Source organism: Candoia aspera, chromosome 2 (assembly GCF_035149785.1).
Source record: "Candoia aspera isolate rCanAsp1 chromosome 2, rCanAsp1.hap2, whole genome shotgun sequence".
NCBI classification, from domain to species: domain Eukaryota; kingdom Metazoa; phylum Chordata; class Lepidosauria; order Squamata; family Boidae; genus Candoia; species Candoia aspera.
In genome coordinates this window covers 218,442,848-218,458,476 of record NC_086154.1, presented here as the reverse complement: position 1 = coordinate 218,458,476, position 15,629 = coordinate 218,442,848, and the positions used below count along the sequence as shown (strand labels likewise).

At 37.4% G+C, this 15,629-nt stretch overlaps 1 protein-coding gene across 1 annotated transcript in view; it reads right to left on the bottom strand.

The window, feature by feature from the left end:
• The window catches only part of EFNA5 (ephrin A5), a 206,873-nt gene that overhangs the window by 37,657 nt on the left and 153,587 nt on the right, over positions 1–15,629 (bottom strand). The window contains exon 2 of the mRNA XM_063295368.1: positions 1,527–1,819. Coding sequence (XP_063151438.1) covers positions 1,527–1,819 — 293 coding nt within the window. The remainder of the gene's footprint in view (positions 1–1,526; positions 1,820–15,629) is intronic.

The window sequence follows — 15,629 nt, the reverse complement described above, 5'->3', positions numbered from 1 at the left end:
ACTTAGCAGCTATATTGATATTCTAACAAATTAAATAAGAACCACACTAACCCCATCTCTGCTCCACCAAAGGTCATCCACAAGTACAATCAAGTATCTCCATACTATATTTCACCTTGAAACCTGACACAAATGGGTTCAGATAATCTGCTTCTTCTAGAGGTCTTTGGAATTGTAGTCCTATCACCTTCTCAAGAACCTTATCCAAAAAGGGAATATTGGAGACTGGATGAAAATAGTCCAAAATCATTTCCACTGCATGGCTCCAACTACACATCAACTCCTGGAAGGTCTTAACTAACTAGGAGGGACAAAGATTTAAGTGGGCAGATTAACAGTCACAAGAATCCTGTCTGCTTCCTCAAAAGTCACTGGATCAAACACTTCCCAGGTAACAGGACCTACCAGGCAAAATCTAACTCAGAGTGGATCCAAGCAACTTTATCTGCCAGATGCCTAGGGTATTCCTCACACAGCCCTGTAATATTCTTGTGACCAATCCCTCCTTAGCAGGCAGTCTATCTGCTGATGCAGTAAGAGCAGAAAAATAACCTTGTTTTCTGCTGCACATTAATTTACTGATGCAGGTGTATGGATTCCTTCTTGGCAATTTATTTGGAAATTTGCTCCAGTTGTGTTTTGTATCCCCTTTATGCTCAAGAAACAGCTGCAATGAGTTAAAAGACTTTTCAGCCTTAAGAAGACTGCTACTGTATTCAATAATGCAGGCTTGCAACATTGGTGGAGCTACCATACACAAGTAAGATAACATTTTTTCCACTGATACCCATTTTTGTGGCACCACGGTATTTCAGCATGAAATCTGAAAAACAGAAGTATCTTACAAATCTCAAGTGATTCTTTTATTATTTTTTGCCAGTGTGGCTCCTGTCATACTAAACAAGTTAGTGTTGGTTTCCATACTGAGTGTCTGTTTCCATGCTGTCTGTCTCTGTCCACAGTGCCTGTTTCCATACTATCACAATGTTTCTATACTGAGAACTAGTTTAAATAAAAATTAATTTAGAACTATTAAACCATAATAATATTGCTCAAATAAATGTTTATTTAAATAATGTACTTCAATGTTTTATTCTGCTCTGCTCTCAAAGTATAAAATGGAACAAAAAAATATTTGAAGGAGAATAATATCAAAAGTTCTTCCCCGTTCACCCTGGTTTTCAGCTCACTTTTTCTGTTTCCACAGTGCATCAACTGTCTACTTGTACTAAAACAACAAGAGTCCACTACATGTGATTCCCATAGATGAAAAACAGTGATATGATAATTCTGTTCTAGCAATATGGGGGCAGGGGGGAGTGAGAAACCCTCTGTTGAATAACTCAAGTGTTCATTTATTTCCTAGGAATACATCTAGATATGTGCATTCCCCAAATCCATGGTGATTTATTTACAGAATCTAATTATACAAAGATATACTAAGACACATCTTCAGAACATAAAAACTTCTCAATTGCAAAGGTTTTCTGATTCTACACAGCAGTGATAAATCTCTGAGTACTCACAGATGTAGAAATATTCCCGGCCTGGCCTGAACTCAAATCCTAATGAGAAGGGAGTGAAGAGTTGGAATTTTTCTGAGAACTTCAATGGTCCATTTGGAGAATGAGGCCGATTGCACTCCCACCTCTTGAATCCTTTGGAGGTATGATCACAGGAGCTGTAGCCATCAAAGTTCACCATGTAAAGTATATACCGTTCAGTCTTATCTTCTGGCACCGAATCCTCATAATGAGGACAGAATACGTCCAAGTAGTCATTGATGCAGACATCAATATGATAATCTCCTCGCTGGAATCTAAAAAATAAAATAAAGACAAAACCAACTCAGGTAATTTTTCTAAACAATATACTACACCTTAATGAAATGAAGCAATTCCTTCATTAAAATATTTTTTTTTCCTGCAGGGGCAACTTAAGTAATAATTTGATCCATTGTTTTGAATTTACTGTCCTTGAAAGGAAGGGCCTCACCCAGTCAGATCGTTCACCCTTATAAAATCGCTTCTAAATCTGTACAACAGTCTATTTCCCTAACCTGTTTGCTTCAGTTCTATGATTTTTTTTAATGAAACATGGGTTAGGGTTGGAACTTACATGAAGTATAAATACCTGTTTGCAAACAAACTGAGATGTATTATTTCTGTATCACAATCAAAGCTAATTGCAGGGACATGCATTTCCTACAACGCTCATTCATCTTGACTTTTCCTTACAGCTGGCAACAGTTAAGATCCATGAAAACCCTAGTATGCCTTTGAAATATTTTTGAAAAGCAATATAATTAATTCCATTGCCAAAGTACAGAGAAGAGATACTGCTGTTCAGATAAAAGAATTCCAGGCTATGAATTATCAGCACTCACCTGACAGTTTGGAATGAGAGCCAGATGAGAAAGGCTGTACAAGGCACTTTTACCAAGACACTTTTGTTATCAGCAGCAGTAAGCAATATTAGTTGCAACAGTCGTAAGGCTGTTTCTGCGGTCATTGCAATAGTGCAGCATCTTAATACTAGGTAAGGCTAAAACAATTCATTTCAAACTCTTAGCCATATACTCTAGGTTGAATTTGTAAATTGCCCAAGAAATTCTTTTAACGTACAAATTGCAGCTGAATGTACTGTAACTTGGTAATATGGTATTTGCTCGCATGAAAACTTAGGGTTTCATATTTATGGTGACATATTCTTGGAATATTTATCAAACACATCTTTGCTGTACAAACTAGACAAGTCCCACTGGGATACACCAATCAGCCAACAGATTACGATTGTGTCACACAGTGCATATTTCACTTAAAATTTCAAAAACCACTTTGCTTTCTACAGTATAACAATGAGTATATAAGAGGTATAGTATGATTTCCTATTTTTCTAAAAGGCAGACTATTTGAATGGTACATATTGCACACACCATGGATGGCATATAGATATAGATAATATAGATATAATTTATTTAGTTATTTATTGCAGGGGCAATCCTTCCCACTCTGTATTTACTGGTCACCACTACCTTATCATTATCTATGGCTTCTATTCCTTGACAGCAGGCTATCTGTCAAGTGCACAGAGAGTAATAAAGACACTGTGACATATTTAACTATAATGATCCTTGTCACCTGAGGCACATTTAAACACCTGATGATCTGAAATCTGCCAACTGGATCCTTCTATTTAATTTGGGAAGAAAAGCAGTAATAATGCAGCCTTCTCCAAGGATATATGCAGAGAAACCTGTTCAACCCTTATCATTATTTTGGTTTGGAAAAACAGGTTTTTAACAGAAAAAAATTGGATGTAGTACAAAAAGAAAGTCCAGATAAATTCTAATTCTGTTAATACATACTAATATATGCATTTACTTTGTCTTAAATATTAATGTAAATGAGACATAGAGCTTTTCATCACTGGAACTCCCACTATCTCCCTCCCTCTCCTCTCCCCTCCCCTTTTGCGAAAAGTAGCTGGGATAATCTGCCTGCCCCACTTTATGGTCATGTCTAAACTTTATCAGCAAAAGGGAAGGTATAACCTATTAATTTCCCCTCCCTAATATCGCAATTTGCCTTGTGAGTTTGCCTATTCTGTTTCCAGTGATTATATTTTACCAGTGAGAGAAAATAGCTGTTTTGTGAAGGTTATAGTAAATGATTAACTGTCCTCATCTCATCTGGGGACACACACACACAGACAGGTGCTTTTTTGTAAAATTCCCCACCTTGACAGTAAGATCTCATACCACATCTACTTTGATCCTTCATCAACAGACCTCCCCATAGTACTTCTGTAACTCTCTATAAAAATGTTCCTGGAAATAAATGGCTTTGATTAACATTCTATTTATTCTATTTATACTTAACTTCTTATGGCAAAGCATCTCAGATTAGTTTACAATAAGAACAGCTATAAAAACATAACTATATATATATATGTATGTATGTATATATATAGTTATAGTTATATATATATAGTTATATATATAGTTATTTACTTATATAGTTATATAGATAGATATCTTCTGATCCCAAGTTGCTTAACATCTTGTACATCACAACCAAAAACCAGAACCTGGTTTGGTAGCTAAACAGAAGCCAGCACAATTCCTTCAACATATGGATGGCCAGGTGCCTTCAGCAACCTAGCTGCTGCATTCTGTATCAGCTGAGTTTTGGCTACATGTAAGTGCAAATGTGGTCCTTCATAGAGTGTATTATAGTAACTAGGTTGTCCCTATCCAGGAAAAGATATAATTGGAATACCAACTGAAGGTGGAATTGGTACTCCTAGGCATGAAGGTCCTTGTCCAGTGACAATGACGACTCTAACCCCCTCCACCAAATTATGTACCTGTTGTTTCTTAGTGCAATCCCATTCAGAATAGGTAAACGTCCCAACTACTGAACCTATGAACACCCAACCACCACCACTCCAGATCATCCTATCAGGATTCAGAATTACTTTTTAATCCTCAAAACCCCATCACTGCATCCAGATACTGGTTCAGGGTACTCACATACAAGTGACACCAATTTTCAAAGCTGCAACACTGGGTACAAAATAGTACCTGCTATAATTTTATTGCCATAAACATTTATTTATTTGTTTGTTTGTTTGTTTGTTTAAATTTCTATAGCTGCCTATCTCAATCAAGTGACTCTGGGTGGCGAACAATCATAAAAACAATTTAAAAAATTACAATACAGGACAAAAATAAATATAGATGGCAGCTGAGAAAAATTATCACCATAGTTATGTGAATTACTTTACAGAGATACGTAAATTAAATTACTAATATATTTGGGAAAACTCCTAAACAGCTGTGCAAGTAAATTAAAAACAAAGCAAAACAATCTACACTGCCTCCTCAAAACTAACATATTGTGTATGCAAAAGTTGAGATGTATTGACAGCTTTAAAGGATTTTATTTAATTCTATTTTTATACACCCCTCTCACAATAAATTTATAGAACCCTCCTTAATTACATGTTTACATGGGTGCCTAGAAAGCTAATTTCTTAAAAGCAGTTCTTTAGGCATTAAAAATAAATACCCATCCATACTAAACCAGGTGAAACTGTAATTTAATATAGAAATATATCAGCATTTTCTTTCAAAAAGATATGTTCAAAAACTAAAACAAAATGATCCTCCTAATAATGTCATTTGCATTCCTAGGCTACCTGTTTTGTACAGGAAAGCACAAAGCTGTTCTTCAAATATAATTAACCTTTACAGTTTAAGAAAGTGATACTCATACAACAGCACAAAAACTTGAACACTGCTGAGATGGATGACAGGGAGCAGAATTTTAAAGAGGCATACCAGAAATAGATAGTTAAGTAGCTCCCAATCTAAATAATCTCTCTACCAACCAAATGAGAATTCTTTTCACTAAAATGCATACTGATATTAGGCCCACAAACGTTAATTCAGACCAGCAATAAAGATGCTTAGTTTCCTAGATGCTTGCTATTTGTTTCAAAGCCAGGAACACTGAATATGGTGAAAATTGTCCAATACAGTACTTTTAAACAGGGGAACATACATACTGTATATGATTTGCATATACAAATCATACTTGACTCTAATAATTCTATTGCCTGTGGATTGAAGAGGGAATCTATTTAACTATTCAGAATGTTGTAACATTTTGTATGTGTTGATCCCTTTCACATTATTTATATACTATTCTAAAACCCTTGTGTCTGTTACCTTCAGTTGGGCGAAATGGTACATCATAGGGCAATAAGTTTTGAACCAAGGTACCTCAAATTGGCTAACTTACAGAATGCATCCAAAATCTGGGACACATTACTCCCATGAGATTGAATTTGGCAAAGTTCTGGCTGCTTCAGTGGCACCACACTGTTGCAGTCAGCGGCGGTCATGTGATCTTCATTTCCAATGCTCCCTGACAGCTTCCCACAAGTCAATGGGGAAGTCTAAACTCAATTGTGATTGCCAACACTCCCTGACAGCTTCTCATAAGCAAAGTCAGTAGGGAAGCCAGCAGGAAGTTGCAAGTCCAAGGCCAGCAGGCAGATAAGTAGCCTATGGTGGGTGGGGGAGGGAGCAAGGGGGTGCATGAGAGATGTGGCAAGGATCAGGGAGGGTGTGAGGAGGTACGCTAGAGGTGCAGCATGGGTCAGGGAGGGTGCGTGAGGAGGTGCCCAAGAGGTGTGACAAGGGTCAGGGAGGGTACAAGACAGTGCAGCACAGGTTGGGGAGGCTCTGGGTCAGGGAGGGTGAATGGGGATGTGGCATGGCTCAAAGAGGATGTGTGAGGGTGTGGCACAGGTCAGGGAAGGTGTGCAAGTGGCCAGTGTGGTGCAAGCACAGAGGGACTAGGGGATGGTGCGCAGGTGGGGGAGACTTACGTGAGCAACTTGTGACCTTCCTTGCCAGCTTCCCCATTGACTTTCTCCCTGCCAGCTTCCCACAAGCAAAGTCACTGAGAAAGCTGGCAGGAAGTTGGAAATAACTCCTGCTCCCACTGATTTTTTGCCCACCCATGGTCATTCTGTTGATCTGTTTAGGTAAGTAAATATCTCTGAAACAATGACCCTACTGAAACATTGACCAAACAGGTCATGGGTTGTCTAGTTCTCGTTAAAAAAGGAAACACCATAAAACCATGGCATTAAAAAAAACATAACTAGACAGTAATTGTCCTTTATCATATAGATGGGGAAAAAAGACAAGAGCTTCTGCTTGGGGCTTTTCCATACAAATCAAATATATTAGTCACATTTTGCATTTTAAAGTGCATAGCCTAATAGTAGAACCTATTAAACTGAGTACCTCCTATTTTCTACTTTCATAGCAGGTTTTCTCCTTTAGCAGATTATTTGCTTTATATACAAAGAGTCCAGTTTAACATGTTGATATATATTCAAAACACTACAATGATGCCGATGCTCAAATCTCAGATCCTTCACTATCAGTGAGGATGAAATAGTGAAAATAACAGTCAAAGGTAGATTTGATAGTCCCCTGCAATACACAGCGAACAGAGTTTTAGACCCACAATCACGAACTCATTTAGGATGACAGAAGAGTTCATTGCCTAAAGTACATTACTGCAGATGCAAAAACAATTGTATTTTTATTTACCAGACACATATACACATATGTGTGCGCTGGGTAAAATTGTAAAATTAGATGATAATGACAAGCAATGGCGTCCAGAGTAAGGAAGAAGCTATTTACAACAGCAACTTTGCATGCTATCCTAGCATTACCTCTAATGTGACAGAATTGTTTAAAAAGTAAAATATTAATTAGAGCTAACAGAATTGTGATGCAAAAATCTGGATGACCACTAGAGAGCAGCAAAATATATAATAAAGGATCTTTTGCTGCTCTCTAGTGGTCATTTGTGGTCTTTTGCTGCTCTCTAGTAAAGATCCTTTACTATATTTTTTGCTGCCCTCTAGTGGTTGTCCATATTTTTTCCAGACTAGATCTGACAGCCCTTAGTTTAATGTATAAACCAATATTTATTTATTTATTTTCTATCCCGCCTTTATTATTTTTATAAATAACTCAAGTCAGCCAACATAGCCAATATGCCTTCCGCCTCCTCTTTTCCCCACAACGCCATGTGAAGTGAGTTGGGCTGAGAGAGACTGACTGGCCCAAGGTCACCCAGCCAGCTTTCATGGGTAAGGCAGCACTAGAACTCACAGTCTCTTGGTTTCTAGCCTGTTACCTTAACCACTAGACCAAACTGGCTCTCCGCTTAACACATTTAACCACTTAGCTACACTATGCTTCTCATAAATAATTTCTAGTGATTTAGCACAATACTTGTGGAGTTCATGAATTCAAACTCATAAACTATCCAATATGCACAGTCAAATACTACCCAAACTGAACTCTGGACTTCAGTTCATTACTCCATTGTTCTTCTGAATCATTAATTATTTTGGATTAATTTGATTTTTTTCTCAATATACTTTCTTATGTAACTACTCACTAGACCCACTGAAAGATAAAATAATTATTTACTGTCATTGCAAAAACAGTGCTTGGTTCTATCTTTGAAAGTTAAATGATGCTAAAGCACTATTCAGAAATAGCCATAAACTGTTTTTATGTTCCTTTCCTCAGATTTGTAGCTGAAAACAGTATATTAGAAGTACTCAACCTAGATTCTAATTTATAGAACATAGTAATAATCAGGCAAACTGTTGATTTCAACTTATTTTCACTACCCCACTCTTTTAGGTGCACAAGTAATCATATAGAAGAAGAAATTGCATTTTACAACAGCTTAGCTTTATTTTTAGGATCTTAGAAATCAAGTAGGCTAAAACAATTAATTTAAGATAGGAAGATCCTGGATCTTTAGGTTGTCTTGTCTGAATTCCAAGATATTCAGAAAAGTACCTCTGCAAGTAAAGACATACAGTGAACATAATTAAGATATAAAAATCATGCTCAAACCTGGAAAGCAATGTCTAAGACAGAGAAAAACGTCTTCCTTTTGTCATTAAGTCCTCGGTATTCAATTACTATTTATCTGGGTAATTAAACCTAGGGAAAGAATGCCAGGCTAATTGCTAGATTGTGATAATTACTGTACCTGTCTCTGTTATGCTGCAGCTGATCAAAATAAAATACAGTCCAGGCATAGAGATGTAGCTGCTCTACATCTGTAATAGTTAGGCTTCCATAAGAAGCCAGGACACATTTTAGTTGATCATTACAAATCAGGCAGAGAAGTTTATTATCTGTAACTTCTCTCTCTTTTTTCTGTCATTCACTCTGTTGGAACAAAATTCCCAAAAGGTTGTTCCTAAGCTGTTGCTCTGATTGGCCCACTGCCATCACTATTACACAGCTGAGCAGAATCAGGTCCCTGCAAGAGTTGATAGAACTTGGCATTGCTGCCTCATAATAGACTAAAATAAGTGGATTACACTTGCACAGAATCTTCCTTCTTGTTTTCTATTTATACCAAAAAGCCAAAGAACTAATATATCATGCTCTTCTCCTACAGGATGCTTCATAGAACTGAATGGACAATCCACAGCAATGGAAGAAAAACGCAGCAATAACTTATTTCACAAATCTTCAGCTTCAGTTACACTTAACCAAAAATACATTTTCATGTTACTAAAGCTTCAAAACATTAAGAACACAAAACAAACAGAAATATTAAATCATAGGGCACAATTTAGTTTAATCTTCCCCACATTTGACATCCTCCAGATGGGTTAGCAGTGAGATTGGAACATCATAAGGTTTTTAAGATAACTACTAACAGGCTGATATGAGAATATGCTGTCTGAGCAATGTCTTTGTCCTTCCGAGGCCAGAGAGATAATGAAAGTTTGTTTCATAAAGGTATTTGTGAGACATCTAGTATGAGGTTACACGGAGTTCGCCAAGCAGGGAGTGTGAATTCTACCGCTGATCGGACCAAAGCTTGGGTTTCTCCAGAAGTGTAACAAAATGTGCCATTTCCTGCCTCACACATGGCCTGCCGGTTGGCACCATTTAACATGACCTACTTTGGTAAAACCTTTCAGCTATTTAAGAGGGTGGTTGGAAGAGACAAGCTAAGGAACAAAAACAATTGATACATCTCAACCCAAAAAGCAAGTTGAGACTGAACAGGAAAACAAATCAGTATTTAACTGGGAAGCTCTAAAACACCAATATGTATTTCAATCAAAATCTCGTAACTTAATGGAGAATTTGCAGTCTGGAATGGCATGTGAAACAAAAACCAAAGCAATATCTATAGGAAGCTCAATATAATGGTTTTAAGAGCATTATCTGTATGCTGTCACTTCTCAAAACTGTAGATCTATTTCTCAAATTATACAGGGTTCGATTTTTATACAGTGGTCTGTTGCATTATAGCTGACACTAAGAAAAAGAAGCAAACATATTGAGATAAAGTAGTCATAAAACTACTTAGTATTTCCATAAAATATACTAACAAATCAACATCTATTTCCAATTTACAAATTCAATCTTTTTAGTGCTATTTAGTTCAGTACTGCAGCTTCTTTATTCCTATAATATTTCCTCTTATTACTTTTCTTCAATTTTGATAAAACTACACTTTGGAATAGAATGTGTAACCTAGACAGTCACCCTTCAGTGAAAGTGTACATAAACCTCTTCCTGTGGGAATTCTTGCTCCAGTGTTAAGAACAGCACACTTGTCCAGGAGCACTGAACTTGTGGACTTTCAGGAGCACTGAAGATAATAGAGAAAGAGGGCAAGAAGGGGCATATTCATGCTGTGCCACATGTCAGAGCACCAAATCCAGAGATGAGGCTCTTATCCTCAAATTCTCAAAATGACTCCGCAGCTTTAATCCCTGAAGTAGCATCTTCCACCTAGCTATTGATTTTCCATTGCTGTAGGCAGTTAACTTTGCAAGTAGGATAGAAAGAAAAGGTGGGGGCAATTGTTCAAGCGAAGTTCTTATTCTGTCAAAGGCATCAATTAGACTTATCAACTTAACTTTAAACTGAGTCATGTAAACCGCAGGGTATCTCATCCCAGCAGCTACTAAAGTCAGCCAGGGATTTTTAGTCTGTCCCCAGTTGATATAAAGGTAACATTCCAAATTATACCAGCTTCTTTGACCAGATAATTTACAGATATTTTGTGAATTTCTGTTCCAAATGCTTCCTTAGCATCAGCCCTATTATATTTGGGTCCAATTCACAACGTTGACTCAAACTGAAGGAAAATGGGAAAACCTCTGGATAATATTAACAGGCTTTCATGGTGATGTCATTCTCCAATGTTCTTTTTCCTGATCCCTTTTTTCCAGTTTTGGCCATGAGAAATGTATTACGCAGATGTAATTTATCCCTTCTCTAATTTATTGTCCTTTTGTAACTTTTTTAAATCAGAGTTTCTCAAACTGGTGTCTACCAGATTCTAGAACACGCAACTTTAAGGTACAATAAATGCATCAATCAATGCATCAGCTCTGGAAAGACTGGTTTTCAGATTTGCAAATCTGATATTCTAGCAAGGAATTAAAGGCAGGAGATTGGCCTGCCTATTTGGTTGGGTTATGTATTTAAAGTATTATACTAAAATATAACATCTTTTAAACACATGGTAGTTCGGTATATGACTAACACTACCAAAAGTTAACAAAATGTATCTAATTAAAAAAATAAGTTAACTAGATTCCTATAATGCATATATTTTTATTTATTTTTCAAAATTTGCCACCGCCCATCTCCTCCCAGAAGAGGGACTCTGGGCGGTTTACAACAAAGTTAACAAGTTAAAAATAATAACCATAAATAGTATATAAAATATAAATACAAATACAAAATATAAATATAAATATAAATATAAATATAAAAATGAAAAATAAAATCCAGATGGCAGTAAAAGATCTAAATCGGTTCATCTGTATGTGAGGAGCACTCCAAGGCGCCAGCCATCCCCAAGAATAACCAGTCCCCTTCTCACCCCAAGCGAGGTTGCAGAGCCAGGTTTAGGTTCTTCCGGAAAGTCAGGAGCAAAGGGGCCTGCCTCACCTCCAGGGCAGAATGTTCTAAAGGGCAGGAGCCACTGCAGATAAGTCCTGCTTCCTAGACCCCGCCAAACAGAATCCTCTTACAGACGGGGTCCGTAACATGCCCTCTCTGCATGATCAGTGGGACGGGTCAATGTAATGGGAACGTGACAGTCCCTCAGGTAACCTGGACCCATGCCATGTAGGGCTTTAAAGGTGAAAAACAACACCTTGAATTGGACCTGGAAGCAAACTGGTACCCAATGCAGCTCGTGCAGCAGTGGTGTCACATGTGCCGATCTTGGGGCACCAATAACTGCCAGCGCGGCTGCATTCTGGATCAGTTGAAGCTTCTGGATACTCTTCAAGGGTAGCCCCATGTAAAGCATATTGAAATAGTCTATGTGGGAGATGACCAGGGCATGAGTGACTGTTCAGAGGGCTTCCCGATCCAGGAAAGGGTGTAACGCGGAGCACAACACTGAGTTGAGCAAAAGCCCTCCTGGCCACAACTGCCACCTGCTCTTTGAGCAGGAGCTGTGAGTCCAAGAGAACCCCCAGATTCTGCACTGGGTCTGTCTGGGGCAGTGCAACCCTATCCAGAACTAAAGATGACAAATTCCCAGATACAGAGGAGCCATTAACCCACAGCCACTCCGTCTTACCAGGGTTCAGTTGAAGCCTGTTGCTCCCCATCCAGATCCGTACAGCCCCCAGGCACTGAGAGAGAATTTCTTAAGTTAGCTGTTGCTAATTTCTTAAGTTTGCTGTTTAAGAACTAGCCTGGAGAATCTAACTTGCTGATCATCAACTACTTCTAAGAGACTTATAAATGTGTTCATTAGGCATTTTTATTAAAAGGAAAAATGACTTTTATGCCAGGTAAACTATTAAAACTTTGTTTCTAAAAATAACTTTACCAAATTAACATTAAGGTATGAACAACAAGAACATGAAAAGGCATTTATGGATTTATTGTTAAATAATGAAGTTCTGAACCATGTAAGATGTGCTAACCATGTGTCTAACTTAAAAACTACAGATCAGAGGGTTGATGGAATGCAACTATGATTGATATTTGCTAACTGTGCCCTGAGGCAATCACTGACATCCATTAATAGATATGGAGAACAAGGGGACATCTGCAGAAAGGTCTTGCTTTTCACTGTCACAAAACCAAAAAGAAAACCACTTTGCACACTGATATTCATGATGATTGATAGAGATGAACCAAAAATCACTTTGTTTTTCTGAAAGCAGCTTCTATCAATACCAGGGCCAGCACCTTTTGTGATTTTTATTTTTATTTTCTTTTAAAATATTGATGAATGAAAATAAATCCTATGGGAAATGCATTATGAAAATTTCTAAGAACCTTACATTTCTTTTTCCACTACCTTAAATTAGGCCATATAATGCAACAAGAACAAGTGTGTTGCTGCAACCTGCTCAACCATTTTGCCTGTGGAAGCAACTAAAGAGAATAGCCCCATCCATTATTTGTTAGCTGTATGTGGTAACCAGGAACTCGGGTTTCTTCCTTGCTCGGACCAGAAATCGGACAAACTATTCTTTATTTATATATTCATCAAATCGTGAACTTCACCATTTTACCCAATTGTACATGCTAATTATTGCACATAATTGCGCATGCTAAACGCAAATAAATAAAAGGGAGTGAAAGAACAACTCTGCTGTGCACTTCTCTCCTATAAAAGGAGATTAGGCAACAGTAGTTCTCAAATACATTTTTGGAGAAAAAAATAAAAAGTTGCTCATTTTAAGAATGCTAAGGAAAATAAAACTTTGAAAAGGGAAAAAAAAAGGTTTGCCAGCATTGGTCAGCAAAAGAGGGGAGCAAAGCATTAGGGTTATGATGCAATTAGCATTGTAACATCATGACACAAACCCCACCCCTTTTGTATGTGTGGATTCAGCAGACTGAAAGTTTTGCTGAAAGTCTTTTCTGCACCCCATAAAATACAATGAAATCAACTTTAGTATTAAAGCTACATACTCTAATAATAATATCAAGTTGTCAGCCCTTTGTATGTGATGAATAAATCCAGACTGATCAGGCTATATTAATCTTGTTCCTCTTTTTGGGGGAAGGAGGGGAAGTTCAATATTTACAGCAAAACTAAAAACAGCTGTTTTTAGAGAGCATTTTTTTCAAGGGGAAAAAAATTACCCTCACATATTTTACGTCAAATGACAGTTATTTCCAAAGTATATACAGTAAAATAGTTACTACATTCCATTTTTTAACTTATGGCAACAGTTATATAATGTGAAGACGACAGGATGCTTTTTGAACCACTTCTACATACATTAGACACAGATCCACCCTCTAAATCTTGCTGTCTTCTAATTTCTAAATGGTTCTGAATAAAAGGTAAAAATATACTTCAATCTTTGGTTGAGAACCATTGAACAGGATCATAAATAAGGATCAGAGATTACTATATAGAAGAAGTATGTTACATATTTTTGAAGAGAAAGTTGAGTGGACCTTTATCCACCTAACTTTGTAAGAAATTTAGTTTAAAAAAGAAATACAAGAGAAAGGAACATTTCCTGACTAAAAATTGTTCTTAAATGGGACATTTAATGCTTAATTTTGCAGAATGCCAAAGTCCTGAGAAGTTGGTTCTTTGTTCCCTGCACATGCTGGGGGAATTATATTGCATGTAAAGAAAATCAGTTTATAGCTCCTTACCTCAACTAAAACCCATAACCAAAGGAAAAAGCAAAGTATTATTTAAATGTTAAATCTCCTTCAATTTGAAATCTATAAGGAAATAATTAGGTTTTTCTCAAAAGACTACGTTTTTTCTCTTTAAACAAACTTGGAGGCTGAGGGGAAGAACATAAAGGCAATTTTTATTAAGCAAACTGTTTTTTGTTATTTTTGTACACAGAAAATGAAAAGCCAGATTTTACTTTCCTTGTTCAGCTATGCTGACCTTTCCAGTACAATGTGTTTCATTTCCTACACAGATATTAGTCTGATCAAACTGAGAGGGAACACCACCCTTTGATCAAACATTCCTATCAGCAATAATACTGTTACATGGATAAGAAGGCATTAGTAGTGCGATTATCAAGTTATGCCAGTATGTGTGGGAGCCCGGACTTTAACACAAATAGGAGGCACTAGCTGGATAGGAATAGATACAAAAGTCCCTGATGTGTATATGAATATGTATGCAATTTATCCACTTCCTCAGGCCCAATGAACTCCACATGTTCAACCTATGTCATTTGATCTCACCCAGAGACTGTGAGCCAGGAACCCTATGTACCAGGTACCCTCACAATGGGACCCCTTGAAACAGACATGCTTCCAGGAATGTAATGGCATGTAAGGCTGACAAGGAACATGATCATTCTTGACATCAGCTAAACAGCACAGCAATGTGCAAAGTGACACATGACTGAGATGTAACAGAATGTGAGATGGAATGTTAGGTGCCCAGCCAGAATACTAACCTTCAAGGCATTTCAAGGAAGGTTTGAAATCAGAATACTTTGGGCAATGAAAGGAAAAAATAACAGAAAGTCTAAATATTCTCAGACTAAGCTGTCAAATACAGTATTATCTGTACATACTCTTTCTAGTTGGCATCAAGAGCCTGTGAGAAGACGAGACAGTTTCTATGGTGGCTATTTAGCTAGTGCTGAATGGTAGGAATGAAATGTAGATGTTCATGGGTTTTGGCAACATTCTCAAGAGGACCCAATGGGAGGAACAACCTGATAAAATAGTATAGCACTACAGCCTGATGTATCATCACCATGTTGCTGTTTGATAACAGAAAGGGCAAATATGATCAATAAATAGGAAGAAGCAAAAATGCTTTCTCTCTCAGAGATACCCATACACTTCTTTCCTTTTGGCTTCAATAAGCCCAGATGATTCCATGCGCCTACTTCCCGTGAAGAATTGGTTTCTGGACTTAAAGAAAATGCTGTGATTTTCTGAGGTCTCCATAACTAATTCCATGGCGGCAACCACTGTGTGGTGTAATCTCTCTCTTGCCCCAGAGTGGTAGTATGTGTAGGACCTTACAGGAGTACTTCCTTTATCTCTGCAAGTC